Source organism: Pelophylax lessonae, assembly GCF_965119305.1.
Source record: "Pelophylax lessonae genome assembly, chromosome: 4".
Taxonomy (NCBI): Eukaryota; Metazoa; Chordata; class Amphibia; order Anura; family Ranidae; genus Pelophylax; species Pelophylax lessonae.
The window spans coordinates 650001320-650026319 of record NC_138771.1 but is presented as its reverse complement, the minus strand read 5'-3'; the positions used below and the strand labels follow the sequence as shown (position 1 = coordinate 650026319).

Here is a 25000-nt window from a genome sequence, read left to right as displayed (position 1 = left end):
CCTTAAATCTATGGACTTATGGACTGTGTTCACCTTAGTCATGGACCTTAAATCTATGGACTTATGGACTGTGTTCACCTTAGTCATGGACCCTAAATCTATGGACTTATGGACTGTGTTCACCTTAGTCATTGACCTTAAATCTATGGACTTATGGGCTGTGTTCACCTTAGTCATGGACCTTAAATCTATGGACTTATGGACTGTGTTCACCTTAGTCATGGACCTTAAATCTATGGACTTATGGACTGTGTTCACCTTAGTCATGGACCTTAAATCTATGGACTTATGGACTGTGTTCACCTTAGTCATGGACCTTAAATCTATGGACTTATGGACTGTGTTCACCTTAGTCATGGACCTTAAATCTATGGACTTATGGACTGTGTTCACCTTAGTCATTGACCTTAAATCTATGGACTTATGGGCTGTGTTCACCTTAGTCATGGACCTTAAATCTATGGACTTATGGACTGTGTTCACCTTAGTCATGGACCCTAAATCTATGGACTTATGGACTGTGTTCACCTTAGTCATGGACCCTAAATCTATGGACTTATGGACTGTGTTCACCTTAGTCATGGACCTTAAATCTATGGACTTATAGACTGTGTTCACCTTAGTCATGGACCTTAAATCTATGGACTTATGGACTCTGTTCACCTTAGTCATGGACCTTAAATCTATGGACTTATGGACTGTGTTCACCTTAGTCATGGACCTTAAATCTATGGACTTATGGACTGTGTTCACCTTAGTCATGGACCCTAAATCTATGGACTTATGGACTGTGTTCACCTTAGTCATGGACCTTAAATCTATGGACTTATGGACTGTGTTCACCTTAGTCATGGACCTTAAATCTATGGACTTATGGACTGTGTTCACCTTAGTCATGGACCTTAAATCTATGGACTATGTTCACCTTAGTCATGGACCTTAAATCTATGGACTTATGGACTGTGTTCACCTTAGTCATGGACCTTAAATCTATGGACTTATGGACTGTGTTCACCTTAGTCATTGACCTTAAATCTATGGACTTATGGGCTGTGTTCACCTTAGTCATGGACCTTAAATCTATGGACTTATGGACTGTGTTCACCTTAGTCATGGACCCTAAATCTATGGACTTATGGACTGTGTTCACCTTAGTCATGGACCCTAAATCTATGGACTTATGGACTGTGTTCACCTTAGTCATGGACCTTAAATCTATGGACTTATGGACTGTGTTCACCTTAGTCATGGACCTTAAATCTATGGACTTATGGACTGTGTTCACCTTAGTCATGGACCTTAAATCTATGGACTTATGGACTGTGTTCACCTTAGTCATGGACCTTAAATCTATGGACTTATGGACTGTGTTCACCTTAGTCATGGACCCTAAATCTATGGACTTATGGACTGTGTTCACCTTAGTCATGGACCTTAAATCTATGGACTTATGGACTGTGTTCACCTTAGTCATGGACCTTAAATCTATGGACTTATGGACTGTGTTCACCTTAGTCATGGACCTTAAATCTATGGACTATGTTCACCTTAGTCATGGACCTTAAATCTATGGACTTATGGACTGTGTTCACCTTAGTCATGGACCTTAAATCTATGGACTTATGGACTGTGTTCACCTTAGTCATGGACCTTAAATCTATGGACTTATGGACTGTGTTCACCTTAGTCATGGACCTTAAATCTATGGACTTATGGACTGTGTTCACCTTAGTCATGGACCTTAAATCTATGGACTTATGGACTGTGTTCACCTTAGTCATTGACCTTAAATCTATGGACTTATGGGCTGTGTTCACCTTAGTCATGGACCTTAAATCTATGGACTTATGGACTGTGTTCACCTTAGTCATGGACCCTAAATCTATGGACTTATGGACTGTGTTCACCTTAGTCATGGACCTTAAATCTATGTACTTATGGACTGTGTTCACCTTAGTCATGGACCTTAAATCTATGGACTTATGGACTGTGTTCACCTTAGTCATGGACCTTAAATCTATGGACTTATGGACTGTGTTCACCTTAGTCATGGACCCTAAATCTATGGACTTATGGACTGTGTTCACCTTAGTCATGGACCTTAAATCTATGGACTTATGGACTGTGTTCACCTTAGTCATGGACCTTAAATCTATGGACTTATGGACTGTGTTCACCTTAGTCATGGACCTTAAATCTATGGACTTATGGACTGTGTTCACCTTAGTCATGGTCCTTAAATCTATGGACTTATGGACTGTGTTCACCTTAGTCATGGACCCTAAATCTATGGACTTATGGACTGTGTTCACCTTAGTCATGGACCTTAAATCTATGGACTTATGGACTGTGTTCACCTTAGTCATGGACCTTAAATCTATGGACTTATGGACTGTGTTCACCTTAGTCATGGAACTTAAAACTATGGACTATGTTCACCTTAGTCATGGACCTTAAATCTATGGACTTATGGACTGTGTTCACCTTAGTCATGGACCTTAAATCTATGGACTTATGGACTGTGTTCACCTTAGTCATGGACCTTAAATCTATGGACTTATGGACTGTGTTCACCTTAGTCATGGACCTTAAATCTATGGACTATGTTCACCTTAGTCATGGACCTTAAATCTATGGACTTATGGACTGTGTTCACCTTAGTCATGGACCTTAAATCTATGGACTTATGGACTGTGTTCACCTTAGTCATGGACCTTAAATCTATGGACTTATGGACTGTGTTCACCTTAGTCATGGACCTTAAATCTATGGACTTATGGACTGTGTTCACCTTAGTCATGGACCTTAAATCTATGGACTTATGGACTGTGTTCACCTTAGTCATTGACCTTAAATCTATGGACTTATGGGCTGTGTTCACCTTAGTCATGGACCTTAAATCTATGGACTTATGGACTGTGTTCACCTTAGTCATGGACCCTAAATCTATGGACTTATGGACTGTGTTCACCTTAGTCATGGACCTTAAATCTATGTACTTATGGACTGTGTTCACCTTAGTCATGGACCTTAAATCTATGGATTTATGGACTGTGTTCACCTTAGTCATGGACCTTAAATCTATGGACTTATGGACTGTGTTCACCTTAGTCATGGACCTTAAATCTATGGACTTATGGACTGTGTTCACCTTAGTCATGGACCTTAAATCTATGGACTTATGGACTGTGTTCACCTTAGTCATGGACCCTAAATCTATGGACTTATGGACTATGTTCACCTTAGTCATGGACCTTAAATCTATGGACTTATGGACTGTGTTCACCTTAGTCATGGACCTTAAATCTATGGACTTATGGACTGTGTTCACCTTAGTCATGGACCTTAAATCTATGGACTTATGGACTGTGTTCACCTTAGTCATGGTCCTTAAATCTATGGACGTATGGACTGTGTTCACCTTAGTCATGGACCCTAAATCTATGGACTTATGGACTGTGTTCACCTTAGTCATGGACCTTAAATCTATGGACTTATGGACTGTGTTCACCTTAGTCATGGACCTTAAATCTATGGACTTATGGACTGTGTTCACCTTAGTCATGGACCTTAAATCTATGGACTTATGGACTGTGTTCACCTTAGTCATGGACCTTAAATCTATGGACTTATGGACTGTGTTCACCTTAGTCATGGACCTTAAATCTATGGACTTATGGACTGTGTTCACCTTAGTCATGGACCTTAAATCTATGGACTTATGGACTGTGTTCACCTTAGTCATGGACCTTAAATCTATGGACTTATGGACTGTGTTCACCTTAGTCATGGACCTTAAATCTATGGACTTATGGACTGTGTTCACCTTAGTCATGGACCTTAAATCTATGGACTATGTTCACCTTAGTCATGGACCTTAAATCTATGGACTTATGGACTGTGTTCACCTTAGTCATGGACCTTAAATCTATGGACTTATGGACTGTGTTCACCTTAGTCATTGACCTTAAATCTATGGACTTATGGGCTGTGTTCACCTTAGTCATGGACCTTAAATCTATGGACTTATGGACTGTGTTCACCTTAGTCATGGACCCTAAATCTATGGACTTATGGACTGTGTTCACCTTAGTCATGGACCCTAAATCTATGGACTTATGGACTGTGTTCACCTTAGTCATGGACCTTAAATCTATGGACTTATGGACTGTGTTCACCTTAGTCATGGACCTTAAATCTATGGACTTATGGACTGTGTTCACCTTAGTCATGGACCTTAAATCTATGGACTTATGGACTGTGTTCACCTTAGTCATGGACCTTAAATCTATGGACTTATGGACTGTGTTCACCTTAGTCATGGACCCTAAATCTATGGACTTATGGACTGTGTTCACCTTAGTCATGGACCTTAAATCTATGGACTTATGGACTGTGTTCACCTTAGTCATGGACCTTAAATCTATGGACTTATGGACTGTGTTCACCTTAGTCATGGACCTTAAATCTATGGACTATGTTCACCTTAGTCATGGACCTTAAATCTATGGACTTATGGACTGTGTTCACCTTAGTCATGGACCTTAAATCTATGGACTTATGGACTGTGTTCACCTTAGTCATGGACCTTAAATCTATGGACTTATGGACTGTTTTCACCTTAGTCATGGACCCTAAATCTATGGACTTATGGACTGTGTTCACCTTAGTCATGGACCTTAAATCTATGGACTTATGGACTGTGTTCACCTTAGTCATGGACCTTAAATCTATGGACTTATGGACTGTGTTCACCTTAGTCATGGACCTTAAATCTATGGACTTATGGACTGTGTTCTCCTTAGTCATGGACCTTAAATCTATGGACTTATGGACTGTGTTCACCTTAGTCATGGACCCTAAATCTATGGACTTATGGACTGTGTTCACCTTAGTCATGGACCTTAAATCTATGGACTTATGGACTGTGTTCACCTTAGTCATGGACCTTAAATCTATGGACTTATGGACTGTGTTCACCTTAGTCATGGACCTTAAATCTATGGACTATGTTCACCTTAGTCATGGACCTTAAATCTATGGACTTATGGACTGTGTTCACCTTAGTCATGGACCCTAAATCTATGGACTTATGGACTGTGTTCACCTTAGTCATTGACCTTAAATCTATGAACTTATGGGCTGTGTTCACCTTAGTCATGGACCTTAAATCTATGGACTTATGGACTGTGTTCACCTTAGTCATGGACCTTAAATCTATGGACTTATGGACTGTGTTCACCTTAGTCACGGACCTTAAATCTATGGACTTATGGACTGTGTTCACCTTAGTCATGGACCTTAAATCTATGGACTTATGGGCTGTGTTCACCTTAGTCATGGACCTTAAATCTATGGACTTATGGACTGTGTTCACCTTAGTCATGGACCTTAAATCCATGGACTTATGGACTGTGTTCACCTTAGTCATGGACCTTAAATCTATGGACTTATGGACTGTGTTCACCTTAGTCATGGACCTTAAATCTATGGACTTATGCACTGTGTTCACCTTAGTCATGGACCCTAAATCTATGGACTGTGTTCACCTTAGTCATTGACCTTAAATCTATGGACTTATGGGCTGTGTTCACCTTAGTCATGGACCTTAAATCTATGGACTTATGGACTGTGTTCACCTTAGTCATGGACCTTAAATCTATGGACTTATGGACTGTGTTCACCTTAGTCATGGACCTTAAATCTATGGACTTATGGACTGTGTTCACCTTAGTCATGGACCTTAAATCTATGGACTTATGGACTGTGTTCACCTTAGTCATGGACCTTAAATCTATGGACTTATGGACTGTGTTCACCTTAGTCATGGACCTTAAATCTATGGACTTATGCACTGTGTTCACCTTAGTCATGGACCCTAAATCTATGGACTTATGGACTGTGTTCACCTTAGTCATGGACCTTAAATCTATGGACTTATGGACTGTGTTCACCTTAGTCATGGACCTTAAATCTATGGACTGTGTTCACCTTAGTCATGGACCTTAAATCTATGGACTTATGGACTGTGTTCACCTTAGTCATGGACCTTAAAACTATGGACTTATGGACTGTGTTCACCTTAGTCATGGACCTTAAATCTATGGACTTATGGACTGTGTTCACCTTAGTCATGGACCTTAAATCTATGGACTTATGGACTGCGTTCAACTTTTCCCTGTTGACACTATACCTTGTGCGTAAACATGAACCCTTTTTCTTGGGTTCTCTTAATAGTACAGGACAGTTAGGACAGAGAGGGCAATCTGTCACAAAGACCGTAAGCGCCGAACTGTATGTTGTTCACCGGGCGCTCGGGTTCAGTACACCACGGATCTGGTGGACAGATTATTTGGTGGAGCTGGGGAGGACCCAGCTGTCATGGTACACGTGGGTACCAATGACAAAGTTAGTGGAGGGTCCTAAAAAATTATTTCAGGGACTTAGGAGCGAAATTAAGGAGTAAGACCTCCAAGGTAGTATTCTCAGAAATAGTACCAGTACCTCGAACCACACCAGAGAGGCAGCGGGAGATTAGGGAAGTTAACAAGTGGCTGAGGAGGTGGTGTGGAAAGGAGGGGGTTTAGGTTCCTGGAGATCTGGGCTGACTTCTCATTTGGCTATTGGCCCTTTAGTAGGGATGGATTATTATTATTATTGTACAGGATTTATATAGAGCCAACAGTTAGCGCAGCGATTTACAATGTGAGGGAAGACAATACAGTTACAATACAATTCAAAACAGGAGGAACTAGAGGGCCCTGCTCGTTAGAGCTTACAATCTAGAAGATTGCACCTAAATGATGAGGGTGCAGCCCTACAGGGAGAGGAGATGGCTAAAAAGTTAGGGGAAGGGGGGTTTAAACTAGGTGATGGCGAGGAGGGGTCCAGAATTTAGAGCTAGCAAAGCAGGGAGCAAGGTTCAGCGGGCAATATTGGGGGCATTAGCGGTAGGGTGACCAGAATTCCAAAACACAAACTAAAGTAAGTTGCAAATCCAAATTGCAGCCTCATAGCATCAAACAAGGATAAAGTATTGGTAATGATTAAGCACACAGTCAGTGTGTGAAACGCGTCTACCTTGTCACGATTGTCATATTTGCATGTCCAGTCAATAAATCTGGATTTTGACTCAACCTGGAGTGCTGCCAATTCCTTTTCATTTATCAAGTTTTCACGGAGGCGAGGCGGGGCATGCACCGGTGTGAGTCATCAGGCAATTACACCACCTTGAGCAGTGAGTTCTTGTCTTTTCAAGGATAAAGTATGCGTCCGGACCAAATTACGAGGTTTGTATGCCAATGCTAGAAGTCTGGCTAAGATGGGAGAACTGGAGCTGCTAATGTATGAACAGGATTTCGATTTTGTGGGAATTTCAGAGACTTGGTTTGATTGGCTGGCAACTATTCAGGGGTATTTCTTTTATCGCAGAGGGTAAAATGGGGGAGGGCTATGCCTGTATATCAAGAACAATATGCAAGTGAATATGAGGAACGATATCACTAATGGAGCTAGGGAGGAGGTAGAATACTTACGGGTAGAGCTTCAAAGGGAAGGCACTATGGGGAAAGCATTATTGGGTATATGCTATAGGCCACCCAACCAGAGGGAGGAGGGGGAGGCGTACCACCTATAACAGTTTGGAATGGTGGGAAGGACGGGAAATTTTATTTATCCAGATATAGACTGGGCATAAGGAAGCGCGCATTTGTCTAAAGCCCCGTACACACGCGTCGAAAATTGGCAGGGAATTTTCGGCCAACGTCCAATCTACTGATTTTCGGCTTGTTAGTATGATGCTTCCGACAACCAACTCCGACTTTTCGGCCAAAAAAATCTGGTGTGCAGACTATAAAATTTTTGTTGGCCGCCAACACAACGGCCGATTTTCATGCAGTCAGTACAGATTTCGACAGGGAAAAATCTGATGAGCAAGACTGGGCATGCTCAGAGAAGAAAAAACACAAAGAAAACAAACCAACACATGACATCACTTCTGAAGTAGAATTTTGTTGGCCGAGAAAATTTGTGTGCAGTCTAGGCACATTCCAACCAACAAAACACAACTCTGGACAAAAGACGGACGACCGGTCGGCCGATAATCGTTGCGTGTGTACGAGGCTTTAGGCTCGCCATTTTCTAAATGTTTTGCAGGAAAATTTCATGGGTCAGATGTTGAACACACCAACAAGAAACAATGTGTTACTAAACCTACTGATTACTAATACAGACCTGATTGCGGATGTAGAACTATGAGGCAACTCAGGAAACAGTGACCATAGGTCAAATAGTTTCAGTATAAATCATAGAAATGGGAAACACAAGAGTAATACAAGGACACTGAATTTCAAAAGAGCCAACTTCCCCAAACTGCGATCTTTGCATATTAAATGGGATAGAACCCTAGAAACAAAGAGCACAGAGGAAAAATGGGAATGCTTTAAGAATATACTAAATAAAAGGTATTGGCCAGTGCATTCCAACAGGGAATTAGTTTAAAAGAGCTAAAATAAACCCTGGGTGGCTAAACTTCAACATAAAAATGCATATAAAACAAAAAAGAAAAGGCCTTCAAAAAAGAGGATTGGATAACAGCTCAATTTCAGTATTTGCAGATGATACAAAGCTAGGCAGGGCAATAACTTCTACGCAGGATGTGGAAACCTTACAAGAAGACCTGAACAAACTCACTATGGGGTGAACCTCTGGGGGAATCTAGGATGGAAAAGGACCTGGGGGTCCTAGTAGATGACAAGCTCAGCAATGGCATGCAATGCCATGCTACTGAAAGCAAAGCCAACAGAATATTGGCATGTATTACAAAGGGGATTCACTCCAGAGATAAAATAATAAATTCTCCCACTCTACAAGACTCTGGTCCGGCCGCATCTGGAGTATGATGTCCAGTTCTGGGCACCGGTCCTCAGGAAGGATGTGCTGGAACTGGAGAGAGTCCAGAGAAGGGCAACAAAAATAATTAGGGGAATGGAGGACATCAGCTATGAGGAAAGACTACAAGCATTGAAATTATTCTCTCTGGAGAGGAGACGCTTAAGAGGGGACATGATATCAGTGTGCAAATACCGTACTGGCGACCCTAGCATAGGGAACAAACTTTTCAGCGAGAGGGAATTTAAAAAGACACGCAGCCATTCACTACAATTAGAAGAGAAGCGGTTTAACCTTAAACTGCGTAAAGGGTTCTTTACTGTCATAGCAGTAATGTGGAATTCTCTTCCACAAGCAGTGCTATCAACAGGGAGCATCAATAGTTTAAAAAAAACTATTATATGGGCACCTTAACAACCACAGCATACAGGGGTATACAATGTACTATTGACATAAACTCTTATGCACACACACCATAGGTTGAACTGGATGGACTTCTGTCTTTTTTTAATCTCACTATGTAATTTTGTAACGTGGAAGGCCCTGGTGCCCAACCTGTGGCCCTTTGGCATCTTCCCCAACCATAGAGCAGTCTCTGACGGACTCCTAGGAGGTCTTCCCAAACTGTAGCGCAGTCTCTGACCAACACCTCTAGGACATCTTCACCAACCGTAGAGCAGTCTCTGACCGACTCCTCTAGGACATCTTCACCAACCGTAGAGCAGTCTCTGACCGACTCCTCTAGGACATCTTCACCAACCGTAGAGCAGTCTCTGACCGACTCCTCTAGGATATCTTCCCCCAAGCACAGAGCAGTCTCTGATCAACTCCTCTAAGATGTCTTCCCCCAACCGTAGAACAGTCGCTGACTGACACCTCTAGGTCGTCTTCCCCAAACGTAGAGCATTCTTGGACCGACTCCTCTAGGACATGTTTCCTAAGCATAGATCAGTCTCTGACTGACTCCTCTAGGATGTCTTTCCCAACAGTAGAGCAGTCTCTGACCAACTCCTCTAGGACATCTTCCCCAACCCTAGAACAGTCTCTGACCGACTCCTCTGGGATGTCTTCCCCAACAGTAAGATGCGCCTAATGCACCAAATGTTAGAAAGTCCCAAAGCTTGACGTTACAGGAAAGTCCCAGGATCTGTGCCAAGTCATTTTTAAGAGGATGAGTCCATCCTCAACAGTAGAGCAGTCAATGACCGACTCCTCTAGGACGTCTTCCCTAACTGCAGAGCAGTCTCTTACCAACTCCTCTAGGACGTCTTCCGCAAGTGTAGAGCAGTCTCTGACCGACTCTTCTAGGATGTCTTCCCTAAGCTTAGGGCAGTCTCTGACTGACTACTCTAGCACATCTTTCTTAACCATAGAGTAGTCTCTGACCAACTCCCCTAGGACATCTTGGGTCTACTACGGTCTACTATAGCATTAAATATAATATCTAATATTTGGAGCCCTTTGGTGACATCAGGGGCCACCCCTGTGGTCCCCTATATAAGGTAGGCTAACAATCAGTGGTGTAAAGTATACTGAAATTGAGCTTGCTGTCTATGAAATAACCTGGAATTGCCAAAAGAGCACAGTGCAACTTCTAGCAGCATTGCATACTAGGACGTCTGAGACCCACCCCCCTAATGCCAGAACTACAGCGAGGATTGGAGATATGGAAGGCAGGAGCCACTATCCCGTAAGGCATGCGTCAAAAATGCAATGGGCCCCATAACCTATTGATGGCGCGCCAAATATCTGCTGCATGGAGCATGGCTTTATGGAATGCATCCAATATTTCTTCAGCTGAAGAGTTGGAACAGTAAGATGCGCCTAACGCACCAAATGTTAGAAAGTCCCAAAGCTTAACGTCACAGAAATGGAGGGCGTGCAGTATTGCACCAGAATGATGATGAGGCAGGACAGTCAGGATCATGAAATCTGTGCCTGATAAACTATACACGCTGCAATATGAGAGTTTATGTAAAATGCAGCGCAACTCAATCAGATGTGCCATGCGACACTTCACATTCTTCTACAACCTCCAATCAGAGTTTATTGGGTCAAATGGATGTACAACAGCCTTTATCACCCCCTGGCAAGCATGACCTGGTCAGGCATGCAATGCCGCTTGTGATGGTACCCGCTGACCATACTTTTCATTTACCGCTCAGTATAGAAATGTATGCATCAAGGCTGACCTGAGGTCTGAAGTTTGTACATTGGAACTGATGTAAAGTCTGAAGTACATGCATTAGGGCAGACCTGAGGTGTGAAACTTCATGCATTGGGGCTAATCTAAGGTCTGGTGTTTATACCATGGGGGTTGATATAAGGTCTGAAGTGTACACACTGGGTCTGACCTGTGGTCTGATGTGCATGCATTGGTGCTGATATAGAAAGTAAAGAGGACGCGTTGGGGCTGACCTGAGGTCTGATATGCGTGCATTGGGACTGATTCAAGGTCTGAAGTTTATTCAATAGGACTGATGTAAGGTCTCAAGTACATGTATTGAGACTGATTTTAGGAATGAAAGAGGATGAATTGGGACTGACCTGAGGTCTGATGTGCATGCATAAGGGATGACCTAAAGTCTGATGTGCATGCATTTGAGATGGCCTGATGTGAATGTACTGGAGTGGTTATATTGCGTGAGGAAGATGCATTTGGGCTGACCTGAGATCTGATGTGCATGCATTGGGACTGACCTGAGGTCTGATGTGAAAGCATTGGGGCTGACCTGAGGTCTGATGTGAAAGCATTGGGGCTGACCCGAAGTCTGATGTGAAAGCATTGGGGCTGATCTAGGGAATGAAGAGGATGCATTGGGGCTGACCTGAGGTCTGATGTGAAAGCATTGGGGCTGACCCGAGGTCTGATGTGAATTTATTGGGGCTGATCTAGGGAATGAAGAGGATGCATTGGGGCTGACCTGAGGTCTAATGTGAATGCACTGGGGCTGATCTAAGCAATGAAGAGGATGTGCTGGGGCTGACCTTAGGTCTGATGTGCATGCATTAGGGATGACCTGCAGTCTGATGTAAATGCATTGGAGCGGATCTAATGCCCCATACACACGTGCAGATTATCTGCAGACTTTTGTCTGCAGACTTACCAAAACCATATAATATGAGGTCAAACCTGAACACTTTCAATTTGTATGCAATCCGGCAGGCCCTTGCACTACATAGAAAAGGTAAGTCTGCAGACAAAAGTCTGCAGATAATCTGCACGTATGTACGGGGCATAAGGAACAAAGAGGATGAATTAGGAATGACCTGAGGTCTGATGTGAATACATTAGGGATGGCCTGAGGTGCATGCACTGGGGCTGACCTGAGGTCTGATGTGAATGCATTGGGGCTGATCTAAGCAATGAAGAGGATGCGTTGGGGCTGACCTGGGGTATGGTGTGCATGCATTGAATCTGACCTGATGTCTGATGTGAATGCATTAGGGATGATCTGAGGTCTGATGTGAATGCATTGGTGCTGACCTGAGGTCTGATGTGCATGTATTAGGGATGACCTGAGGTCTGATGTGCATGTATTAGGGATGACCTGAGGTCTGATGTTTATGCATTGGGGCTGACCTGAGGTCTGATGTGCATGTATTAGGGATGACCTGAGGTCTGATGTGCATGTATTAGGGATGACCTGAGGTCTGATGTGCATGTATTAGGGATGACCTGAGGTCTGATGTTTATGCATTGGGGCTGACCTGAGGTCTGATGTGCATGCATTGGGGCTGATCTAAGGAATAAAGAGGGTGCATGATTAGGGATGACCTGAAGTATGATGTGCATGCATTGGAGCTGACCTGAGGCCTGTTGTGCATGCATTGGAGCTGACCTGAGGCCTGTTGTGCATGCATTGGAGCTGACCTGAGGCCTGTGTGCATGCATTAGGGATGACCTGAGGCCTGTGTGCATGCATTAGGGATGACCTGAGGCCTGTTGTGCATGCATTAGGGATGACCTGAGGCCTGTTGTGCATGCATTGGGGTTGATCTAAGGAATGAAGAGGATGCATTGGGGGTGAACCGCCTGGTTTTACGGTCTGCGAAGGAAGCAATAACACAGAAATGTTGCTGACCGCGATCTACAATGTATCAGAAATGTATCAGAATATTTCATGCCATGGAGACTTGTTTTCCATGATCCTTGGATGTACGCAGACAGTGAAAGTTCTGCATATCAGACGCGGGATCCCAGATAACGAGATCAGAGATTGCGCTCGTACTTCGGAGTGTATCAAAGTTCAATGTCCTGCATTTACTGCGACTTAAAAATAAATACAAATTTCCAACAAATATACAACCCTCTCTAATCCAAAATAGACATTCACTGAGAAGTGACCAAAGAAGTTTTTTTTCTCTTTCCTTTGCTGCGTGCAATCCCCTGCTGTCCTCGTTTACACTATATCATGTCCTACACACCAGCTGGAATTCCAAAACAGGCAGACAAAAAGAGAAGATAGAAAACAGCAACTCAAATTCCTCTCTCCAGTCTCAGAGCTACATAGAAAGCAGCTCTGAGGGAGTCCCATTTCAGGCAGGAAGGTAATTTTTGTGCATGGAGTTCCACTTTATGCCCAATTAAATCACATAAGCCCAATTTAGGATCTCCACCTGCACTTGCATTGGTTTTCTTATCTCTACAAATAATGGTGTTAGGTTATGTGCTATGGTATTCTTCATCGCAGGCCAGCACAGTGACCTGTATATATTATTAGCACCCCCTATGGGGACAACATGACCAGGCTGGCCTTATCTAGTCTGACCAGCCACACCTAATATACAGCCTTCTTCTACCTGACCCTGTGCCCCCAGGGTGCTCAGATGTCACCACCTCCCAGTGATCGGCCACATTCATGGCCTGCAGGGAGGACGCAGGAATCTCTAACATCTCCACCCAGCCTAATTCTCTCTCCACCCCCAGAATCTCCTCTCATTTAGTGTCAAATCAGTTTTCTCTGCTTGGTACTGTACACAAGACAAATCCCAACCATCGCTATCATGGAGGAGCAGTTTATTGTCTGTACCTAAAATCTTAACTGTTGTGCAGGAGATGGTGGACAATTCAGGGGGTGGGGGGATGGTTTCAGGTTAATATATGTAGCATGTGGGGGATGAGACAGTGGGTCATATCCTTACTACCCCTCAACCCAAAGAAAGCAAAAATCATGGCGTTCCAGAGAAAGAACTCCAAACAGGTCAAGAAGTCTTCCTTTACAACTGCAGTCTTGATGAACCTCACGGCGTCGGCTACACATACTTCAGCTTAGAAATAAACCAATCAAGAGGTTTCAAGCCAGCCATAGAGGCCCTGAAAGATGAGGCATCTCCTCCTCCTCCAAGCCTATCAGAGAACCTCCTCCAAGCCCATCGGTGAACCCCCTCCAAGCCCATCGGTGAACCTCCTCCAAGCCCATCGGTGAACCCCCTCCAAGCCCATCGGTGAACCCCCTCCAAGCCCATCGGTGAACCCCCTCCAAGCCCATCTGTGAACCCCCTCCAAGCCCATCGGTAAACTCCCTCCAAGCCCATTGGTAAACTCCCTCCAAGCCCATCTGTGAACCTCCTCCAAGCCCATCGGTGAACCTCCTCCAAGCCCATCTGTGAACCTCCTCAGAGCCCATCGGAGAAATTCCTATAACTCCATCAGAAAAACTTCCTCTATGTCCATCAGAGCACCTCCTCCAAACCCATTGGAGAACCTTTTCCAAGCCCATTGGAGCACCTTTTCCAAGCCCATTGAAGCACCCTTTCCAAGCCCATTTGAGCACCTCCTTCAAGGCCATCGGAGCAACTCCAACAACGCTTGCTGGGCTGAGTTGGGCAAATTCCCTTTACTGCTTTCAATACATAAGAGGGCGCTACCACACTTGGACCACCTACAAAACAGCAGCCCCAACTCATACCACTAAAAAGCCCTACTGACCAACAAGGACCAGGTCAAACTACGCAACCAGCAACAATTCATCAGCACCTTGTTCATCCCAAACTCCCAACAATGCCTCCTTACAAAATCTCAAATAAAAAGACATAATGAATGATTCCAAAGAAAAATATGCCAAAGAATTGAGAAATGAAATAACAACCACCCAGAAACTAGCTACTAAATAATGTACAGAGAGACTACAAACTGGCCCCATACCTGGAGGTGCTACAAGACCACAATGAGAGAGACCCTGAGTCTGTACAGACTAAGAACCCACAGCCTGGAAATGGAATCAGGATGGCACATACAGACCTACAGGACCAAGGAAAGTAGACTGTTGCAGCAATGTGACCTGGAGGTCCTGAAGGTTGAGGACCACTTCCTGCTATAGGGCCCCAAGTACTCATCGGTGAGGGACACTGACTTCCAGAGACCCTCCACTTTTATCCCAGACTGCACTTCCAGGGGGGAGAGAGAGGGCCAGAGAGAGAGGGCAAGAGAGGGCCAGAGAGAGAGGGCCAGAGAGAGAGGGCCAGAGAGAGAGGGCAAGAGAGAGAGGGCAAGAGAGAGAGGGCAAGAGAGAGAGAGAGGGCGAGAGAGAGAGAGAGAGAGAGAGAGGGCGAGAGAGAGAGAGGGCGAGAGAGAGAGAGAGAGAGGGCAAGAGAGAGAGAGAGAGGGCAAGAGAGAGAGAGAGAGAGAGGGCAAGAGAGAGAGGGCAAGAGAGAGAGAGAGAGAGAGAGAGGGCGAGAGAGAGAGGGCGAGAGAGAGAGAGAGAGAGAGAGAGAGAGAGGGCGAGAGAGAGAGAGAGGGCGAGAGAGAGAGAGAGAGAGAGAGAGAGGGCAAGAGAGAGAGAGAGAGAGAGAGAGAGAGAGGGCAAGAGAGAGGGCGAGAGAGAGAGAGAGGGCGAGAGAGAGAGAGAGAGAGAGAGAGAGAGAGGGCGAGAGAGAGAGAGAGAGAGGGCGAGAGAGAGGGCGGGCGAGAGAGAGAGAGAGAGAGAGAGAGGGCGAGAGAGAGAGAGAGAGAGGGCGAGAGAGAGAGAGAGAGAGGGCGAGAGAGAGAGGGCGAGAGAGAGTGGGCGAGAGAGAGGGCGAGAGAGAGAGGGCGAGAGAGAGGGCGAGAGGGAGAGAGGTAACTACATGGGGTAATTTCCAGTAAATGCCCCCCTCCTGCCACACTGATCATCCTTTCCTGTCCAGAATCCCCTCTGTTTCCTGTCCTACTGTGTGCCTCCAGGGGGATTATTCCATGATGGACACTGGGGGTGTCTTAGGCTGTACGGGGCTCTGTGATTTGTAACAGTGGTCCTGATTGATGAGAAAACAGAAAGGAGAGGAAGAAGAGGAAAGGAGAGTCCTGCTTTGTTTAGGTGTGACACACCTTACAAATGCGCTTTTGTGTGGTTTGTGGTTAATGTAAAGGCACATTAATACACGCTCAGAAGACTTTGTAACAATGAGTTCTCTAACAGAAAGGACTGGGAAAGATTTCAAAACATTTGCAGAATGGCAAAAAAAAAAAAAAAAGTTTTATAAGCTTGCATGCTAGGATTTGTAGTGCTCCAGGTACTAAAGGTTCCCAGTTTCCCTATCTTTCTTGCAGCTGCAGTGCATGCTGGGAGCTATAAGAAACTTCTTCAAGCTTCTAGAACATCTAGAAAACAAACCTTTTCAAAATGAATCTAAGGGTGACCCCTAGAGGACAGTCACCAATACAGCATGAAGCAGTACAGATTAAGCCAGAGGCGACCTCTAGAGGACACTCAGTAGTACTGCATGTTGTATTACAATTTGGGGATAGAATCTCAATCTGATAGAAACTCAATCTGTTCAACAAGGCAGAACAAATAGCAGAGTTAAATTAATTATTAGCTAATCATTTGCCAGATTTTGCAGTCAGATTTGTTACATTTATAAACTTTTTTGCTGTCTGTATTAGTCAGCTTAGTTCAGTTCCACTGCCTATTCCAATTTTACTGAATGATTACTTTATAAATACTCCAGTTGCATATGATCTGAAACTGTAAAGATTTTTTGATAACATTTACTATCTGCAAAACACAAACACTTACCATGACAACAGACATGACTACAAAGATAATCGCCACCACCACGATGAAAGGGATGAGATAAAGACCAAAGTTGAGGTTATATTCCGGGAGAAGGAAGACATGAGCACTGCGGAGAGAGAAGGGGAAAGAAGGAGACCGTCAGCTGTGGGTATGAGATTATATAAATATATATATTTGTTTTCAAATGATTTATTTTCTATCGGTTAAACTAGATACACTTATGTCTTTTCAAAGAGAGAGAGAGAGAGAGAGAGAGAGAGAGAGAGAGAGAGAGAGAGAGAGGGCGAGGGCGAGGGCGAGGGCGAGAGAGAGAGAGGGCGAGGGCGAGAGAGAAGGGGCGAGAGAGAGAGAGAGAGAGAGAGAGAAGGGGCGAGCGAGAGAGAGAGAGAGAAGGGGCGAGAGAGAGAGAGAGAGAGAGAGACAGAAGGGGCGAGAGAGAGACAGAAGGGGCGAGAGAGAGAAGGGGCGAGAGAGAGAAGGGGCGAGAGAGAGAGAGAGAGAGAGAGACAGAAGGGGCGAGAGAGAGAGAGAGAGAGAGAGAAGGGGCGAGAAAGGAAGGAAGGAAGGAAGGAAGGAAGGAAGGAAGGAAGGAAGGAAGGAAGGAAGGAAGGAAGGAAGGAAGGAAGGAAGGAAAGAAAAGAAAGAAAGAAAGAAAGAAAGAAAGAGAGGGAGAAAATGAGACAGAGAAAGAGAGAGAGAGAGACACACAGAGAGACAGCGAGAGACACACAGAGACACACAGAGAGAGACACAGAGAGACAGAGAGAGACACAGAGAGACAGAGAGAAAGAAAAAAAAAAAAGAAAAGGCATGTGGGGAAAAAAAAATTGATCCCAGGGAGATGGAAATAAGAGAGATGAAGTGCGAGTGATAAAAGAGAGGGTGGTGAAAAGAAGAAGGGCGAGGGCGAGAGAGAGAAGGGGCGAAGGCGAGAGAGAGAAGGGGCGAGAGAGAGAGAGAGAGAGAGAGAGAAGGGGCGAGAGAGAGAGAGAGAGAGAAGGGGCGAGAGAGAGAGAGAGAGAAGGGGCGAGAGAGAGAGAGAAGGGGTGAGAGAGAGAGATAAGGGGCGAGAGAGAGAGAGAGAAGGGGCGAGAGAGAGAGAAGGGGCGAGAGAGAGAGAGAGAGAAGGGGCGAGAGAGAGAGAGAGAGAAGGGGCGAGAGAGAGAGAGAGAGAGAGAGAGAGAGAAGGGCGAGAGAGAGAGAGAAGGGCGAGAGAGAGAGAGAAGGGCGAGAGAGAGAGAGAAGGGCGAGAGAGAGAGAGAAGGGCGAGAGAGAGAGAGAGAGAGAAGGGCGAGAGAGAGAGAGAGAAGGGGCGAGAAAGAAAGGAAGGAAGGAAGGAAAGAAAGAAAGAGGGAGAAAATGAGACAGAGAAAGAGAGAGAGACACAGAGAGAGAGAGAGAAGGGGCGAGAGAGAGAGAGAGAGAAGGGACGAGAGAGAGAGAGAAGGGACGAGAGAGAGAGAGAAGGGGCGAGAGAGAGAGAGAGAAGGGGCGAGAGAGAGAGAGAAGGGGCGAGAGAGAGAGAGAGAGAGAGAGAAGGGGCGAGAGAGAGAGAGAAGGGGCGAGAGAGAGAGAGAGAGAAGGGGCGAGAGAGAAGGGGCGAGAGAGAGACAGAAGGGGCGAGAGAGAAGGGGCGAGAGAGAGACAGAAGGGGCGAGAGAGAGAGAGAGAGAGAGAGAGAAGGGGCGAGAAAGGAAGGAAGGAAGGAAGGAAGGAAGGAAGGAAGGAAGGAAGGAAGGAAGGAAGGAAGGAAGGAAGGAAGGAAGGAAGGAAGGAAGGAAGGAAAGAAAGAAAGAAAGAAAGAAAGAAAGAAAGAAAGAAAGAAAGAAAGAAAGAAAGAAAGAAAAAGAAAGAAAGAAAAAGAAAGAAAGAAAGGGAGAAAATGAGACAGAGAAAGAGAGAGAGACACACAGAGAGACAGAGAGAAAGAAAAAAAAAAAGAAAAGGCATGTGGGGAAAAAAAATAGATCCCAGTGAGATGGAAATAAGGGAGATGAAGTGCGAGTGATAAAAGAGAGGGTGGTGAAAAGAAGAATACACTGAGATGTAGAGCAGGGAGAGGAGTGAAGAGGACACCGATATACAGAGAAGGAGTGAATACAGGAATGAGGGAAAGGCAGAAGAAGAGAGAAAGAAAAGGAGAATGAGAGAGAATAGTCCCAAGCATTCTGTGTTGCTCAGCCATGTGTGATGTGTGTCCCCCCATGTGTGTCCCCCCATGTGTGTCCCCAGTGACTGTTCCTTACTGGTCATAGTAGGAGAATTCCTCCAGCAGGATCCGGCCAGCGGTTGCCCCGATGAACACAGAAGGGATGGAAATCTCCAGGCGGATTTGCTCTAGAGAGGAGACGGAGGAAAGCTGTGTAAGTGGCACCACATGGAGGGCAGAATAATGAAGTGTGATTCACCCTCCAGTGCTCTAGGAGGATGGACATCACAGCAAAGTTCTGCTACACAGCCGTCTATAGCTGAAATTCCTTTCATTGCAGACAGAACTAACATTCCAGATCAGTATGACCACAGACGGAGTCCTCCCTTGGAACAATGGGGTTGGAGATATCAGACCATCCTCACGTGACTCCTGCAAGCACCATCATGGACCCCTCACCACCCTGACTTGATGAGGACAATGGTACTTGGTATACTTCACCATTCTCCAAAGGGTGGTGAAGATATTCCAAGTAGTAAGACAACCATCTCCTGTGCAATAAAGAGCATCTCCAATCACAAGAGGCTGCCATTACTGTCTGTGAGCAAAGTTGAAGAACCCAATAGCTACAAACCTAACTGAAACTTGGAACCATGGCTGGCCTTTATTGAGCCATTTACGGCCAGTCTATAGGCCAGTATCAATGGGCTTATAGGAAAGCAAAGGCCACTGAATGTCAGGTCAACTGCAGCTGCAGTGAATCCTGAGTTCTCAATCCAGGTCCTAAGGGTGCCTACAGAAGTCACAGATGGTTTGTCCACTTGGATCAGGGAAGGTTTATATGAGTACGACCAAACATGAACATGGTAGACATTCCTTGCCTTGGCCTTCTCAAGGAGATTAAGTTGATTGATTTGGGCTCTTTTCTTGTCCAGTTGTGATTTGCTCCCCAAAGAGGTGAGTGCTAAGCTTTCCACAATAAACTCACCATAGGCATAACATCAGGCCCGGCCCGAGAGGTAAGTAGAAAGGGCAGCCACCTTGGGCACTTCAGCAAAAGCAGGGCCCAACAAGGGCAGCACCTGCAGCTATGCTGCTGAGTTAATTGACAGTTGATAGGGAGCAGAAGGGGGTACATTTTTCCATGGGTGGTATAGAAACTTGTCCCAGCAACATAGAATGCCAATTCCTGTCCTGCAGATTTTGAGGTCTCCATTTTGTTTGGGAAACTGCAGGATTATCCACCTAAAACAGCATTACACGGCTTCATACATGACCCTGACTCTCCTCTAATGACAGCTGCAGAGGAGGGCACGTGACAGCCCCATGAGGCCTATTTACCCCTTAACATTGTAGAACATGGGCACTAGGCAACATACACATGAAATAAAACAACCATGCCGGTACCCCGTGACACTTACCGTCATTCCATGCCATGTTCAGGAGTTTATCTGAACCCACATTATAAACAATAGCAGCATCATATCCTGACTGCTGGGCATTTAGCACCTACAGGGCGAAAAAAGTCACATTACTACCACTGCAGGAGGAGTACAGACTCCTATCCCCTTCTATATGTGTCACCCTGCAGGAGGAGTACAGACTCCTATCCCCTTCTATATGTGTCACCCTGCAGGAGGAGAACAGACTCCTATCCCCTTCTATATGTGTCACCCTGCAGGAGGAGAACAGACTCCTATCCCCTTCTATATGTGTCACCCTGCAGGAGGAGTACAGACTCCTATCCCCTTCTATATGTGTCACCCTGCAGGAGGAGTACAGACTCCTATCCCCTTCTATATGTGTCACCCTGCAGGAGGAGAACAGACTCCTATCCTCTTCTATATGTGTCACCCTGCAGGAGGAGTACAGACTCCTATCCCCTTCTATATGTGTCACCCTGCAGGAGGAGAACAGACTCCTATCCCCTTCTATATGTGTCACCCTGCAGGAGGAGTACAGACTCCTATCCCCTTCTATATGTGTCACCCTGCAGGAGGACGACAGACTCCTATCCCCTTCTATATGTGTCACCCTGCAGGAGGAGTACAGACTCCTATCCCCTTCTATATGTGTCACCCTGCAGGAGGAGGACAGACTCCTATCCCCTTCTATATGTGTCACCCTGCAGGAGGAGGACAGACTCCTATCCTCTTCTATATGTGTCACCCTGCAGGAGGAGTACAGACTCCTATCCCCTTCTATATGTGTCACCCTGCAGGAGGAGTACAGACTCCTATCCCCTTCTATATGTGTCACCCTGCAGGAGGAGTACAGACTCCTATCCCCTTCTATATGTGTCACCCTGCAGGAGGAGGACAGACTCCTATCCCCTTCTATATGTGTCACCCTGCAGGAGGAGGACAGACTCCTATCCCCTTCTATATGTGTCACCCTGTAGGAGGAGAACAGACTCCTATCCCCTTCTATATGTGTCCCCCTGCAGGAGGAGTACAGACTCCTATCCCCTTCTATATGTGTCACCCTGCAGGAGGAGTACAGACTCCTATCCCCTTCTATATGTGTCACCCTGCAGGAGGAGGACAGACTCCTATCCCCTTCTATATGTGTCACCCTGCAGGAGGAGGACAGACTCCTATCCCCTTCTATATGTGTCACCCTGCAGGAGGAGTACAGACTCCTATCCCCTTCTATATGTGTCACCCTGTAGGAGGAGAACAGACTCCTATCCCCTTCTATATGTGTCACCCTGCAGGAGGAGTACAGACTCCTATCCCCTTCTATATGTGTCCCCCTGCAGGAGGAGTACAGACTCCTATCCCCTTCTATATGTGTCACCCTGCAGGAGGAGTACAGACTCCTATCCCCTTCTATATGTGTCCCCCTGCAGGAGGAGTACAGACTCCTATCCCCTTCTATATGTGTCACCCTGCAGGAGGAGTACAGACTCCTATCCCCTTCTATATGTGTCCCCCTGCAGGAGGAGGACAGACTCCTATCCCCTTCTATATGTGTCACCCTGTAGGAGGAGAACAGACTCCTATCCCCTTCTATATGTGTCACCCTGCAGGAGGAGTACAGACTCCTATCCCCTTCTATATGTGTCCCCCTGCAGGAGGAGTACAGACTCCTATCCCCTTCTATATGTGTCACCCTGCAGGAGGAGTACAGACTCCTATCCCCTTCTATATGTGTCACCCTGCAGGAGGAGTACAGACTCCTATCCCCTTCTATATGTGTCACCCTGTAGGAGGAGAACAGACTCCTATCCCCTTCTATATGTGTCCCCCTGCAGGAGGAGTACAGACTCCTATCCCCTTCTATATGTGTCACCCTGCAGGAGGAGTACAGACTCCTATCCCCTTCTATATGTGTCCCCCTGCAGGAGGAGGACAGACTCCTATCCCCTTCTATATGTGTCACCCTGTAGGAGGAGAACAGACTCCTATCCCCTTCTATATGTGTCACCCTGCAGGAGGAGTACAGACTCCTATCCCCTTCTATATGTGTCCCCCTGCAGGAGGAGTACAGACTCCTATCCCCTTCTATATGTGTCACCCTGCAGGAGGAGTACAGACTCCTATCCCCTTCTATATGTGTCACCCTGCAGGAGGAGTACAGACTCCTATCCCCTTCTATATGTGTCACCCTGTAGGAGGAGAACAGACTCCTATCCCCTTCTATATGTGTCACCCTGTAGGAGGAGAACAGACTCCTATCCCCTTCTATATGTGTCACCCTGCAGGAGGAGTACAGACTCCTATCCTCTTCTCATGAATTGGTGGCTTTTTTCTCTTCTCTTGGAGTGACTCACCTTGATATCGAAGTTGCAGTCAAATCGGCGAATCAGAGCAAAGAATAAGGTCTTGTTATCTCTGATTGGTGGGGGTTCGATGGGCTGACAGGCATTTTCGGGGGTGGCGTGGATGATGTAACCCTGCACAGGAAAATAAGAGAAGAAATTCTGCATCACCAATAGATTTCTGCTTCTACCATTAGAAATAAATCTCCTTTTTCCAACACGGGACAGCATGACTGTGTGCATGAAATCAGCCCTACTACCCCACAGCGTCTAATCAGCATCACCGGATCATCTTCATTTACCTGGATCCAGAGGCCTGACCAGAACCTTCAAGGCCCCCGGTGCAAGAAACCATGAAGGCAGGGACAGGACAAGGGGTGGGCAGGAGGGTCGGTTGCCCAGGGCGCAGTGGTTTAATGCAGGGATGGGGGGGGGCACCCTGACCCTAACCCTAAGGGAAGGGGAGGCCCAGTTTGGCATCCTTGCCCTGGGCGCTGGATGACCTTGTCCCGGCACTGCATGAAGAGCCCCCTCGGACCCCTGGCTGGGGCCCTTTCCTTCAAGCCTGGGGCTCTTCCCACTGATCCTTTACTCTCGTTGCGGGGCCCTTTATTACGATCCCGCAGTGAGACCCTTTCACAAGTTCTGCAGTGGGCCCCCTTTCCTGCCATCTTGTGGCCTCCCCACGGTGGTGGAATGCCAGGGCCCGGTCGCAAGTGTGACCTTTGCGATCCTGGAAGTTCACCCACTGGTGTCAGTAGTTTTTATTTTTTTGGTATTTTATTTGTATTATTTTTTATCATTTTATTTTATTTTTTTTTTTTACAATGTCACTGACTATGACTCTGTCCATTAACCACTATACCACCGGAGGATTTTGCTGTCTTCCGTCCAGGCCACTTTTTGCGATTCGGCGCTGTGCGACTTCAACTGACAATTGCGCGGTCGTGCGACGCCGTACCCAAACGAAATTTACGTCCTTTTTTTCCCACAAACAGAGCTTTCTTTTGGTGGTATTTGATCACCTGTGCGATTTTTACTTTTTGCGCTATAAACAAAAAAAGAGCGTTTATTTTGAAAAAATAACAATATTTTTAACATTTTTTTATATGAAATTCCCCCCCAAAAAAGATGTAAAAACCAATTTTTTAAAAAATTTTCGGCCAATTTGTATTCTGCTACCTATGTTTGGTAAAAAAAATCGCAATAAGCGTATTTTGATTGGTTTGCGCAAAAGTTATCGCGTTTACTAACAAAGGGAAAGATTTATGTCATTTTTGGTGTTTTTTATTTTAACGAGTAATGGCGGCGATCTGCGATTTTTTTTGCGGGACTGCGACATTGCGGCGGACAGATCGGACCCTTGACTGACATTTTTGACATTTTTGGGGGTACCAGTGACATTACTGCAGTAATCAGTGCTATACATATGCACTGTTACTGTAAAAATGACACTGGCAGGGAAGGGGTTAATTTTATTGGAGAGGGAGGGGTTAATGTATGCCTGGTGCTTACTGACGTGTGGGGGGGGAGGTGACTGAGTGACACAGGGACAGATCGCAGGTTCAGCTATGCTGAACAGTCCGATCTGTCACTCCCTGTCACTTAGGAGATCCGCCCGCTCTGTTTACACACAGCGGGCGGATCTCCAGACTCGATCCCCGACGATCGGGTAAGAGCAGCGGCGATCGCCGCCACTCCTCCCCTGGCCCGACTCCCGCTGTGACTGAAAACAGCGGGAGCGAGCCTCCGGCGGCGCGCAAGCGCCGCCCAGAAGGGGGAGTGTCTGACGACGTTAATACTACGTCGTCAGACGATAACGAACCACTCTGCCGCAGTAATATTACTGTGAGCAGACGTAAAGTGGTTAAGAAAAGGAAGTAGCTGGTAAATTACATATTTACTTACCCCTTCCTGGTTGTCTATTGTGACACATCCCCTCCAGCAGCCGGCAGGGGGGGGGAAGGGAGCACAGTGTGGTGGGGGGGGGGGGCAGCACAGTAGGGGGGGGACAGGGGAGCACAAAGGGGCCCAGAGACAGCATAACACAAGTGAACTGGATAGGAGGAGTGGCGGGGGCAGAATACAGAGGAACCAATCTCCTCCATTTTCCTCCTGCAGCTACAGGAGGAAAAAGGAGGACAGTGATTTCTCTACATGCTGCCCCCGCCGCCCCTCCTATCCAGCTGTACAGGGGAG

General features: G+C 46.0%; 1 protein-coding gene across 1 annotated transcript in view; it reads right to left on the bottom strand.

Moving 5' to 3' along the window:
* Window positions 1-25000, bottom strand: part of RNF167 (ring finger protein 167) — a gene marked incomplete at its 5' end in the record, with an annotated part of 52699 nt that overhangs the window by 14614 nt on the left and 13085 nt on the right. The window contains 4 exons of the mRNA XM_082256258.1: window positions 16890-16995; window positions 19136-19226; window positions 20460-20547; window positions 22814-22936. Of these exons, the coding sequence (XP_082112384.1) occupies window positions 16890-16995; window positions 19136-19226; window positions 20460-20547; window positions 22814-22936 (408 nt within the window). The remainder of the gene's footprint in view (window positions 1-16889; window positions 16996-19135; window positions 19227-20459; window positions 20548-22813; window positions 22937-25000) is intronic.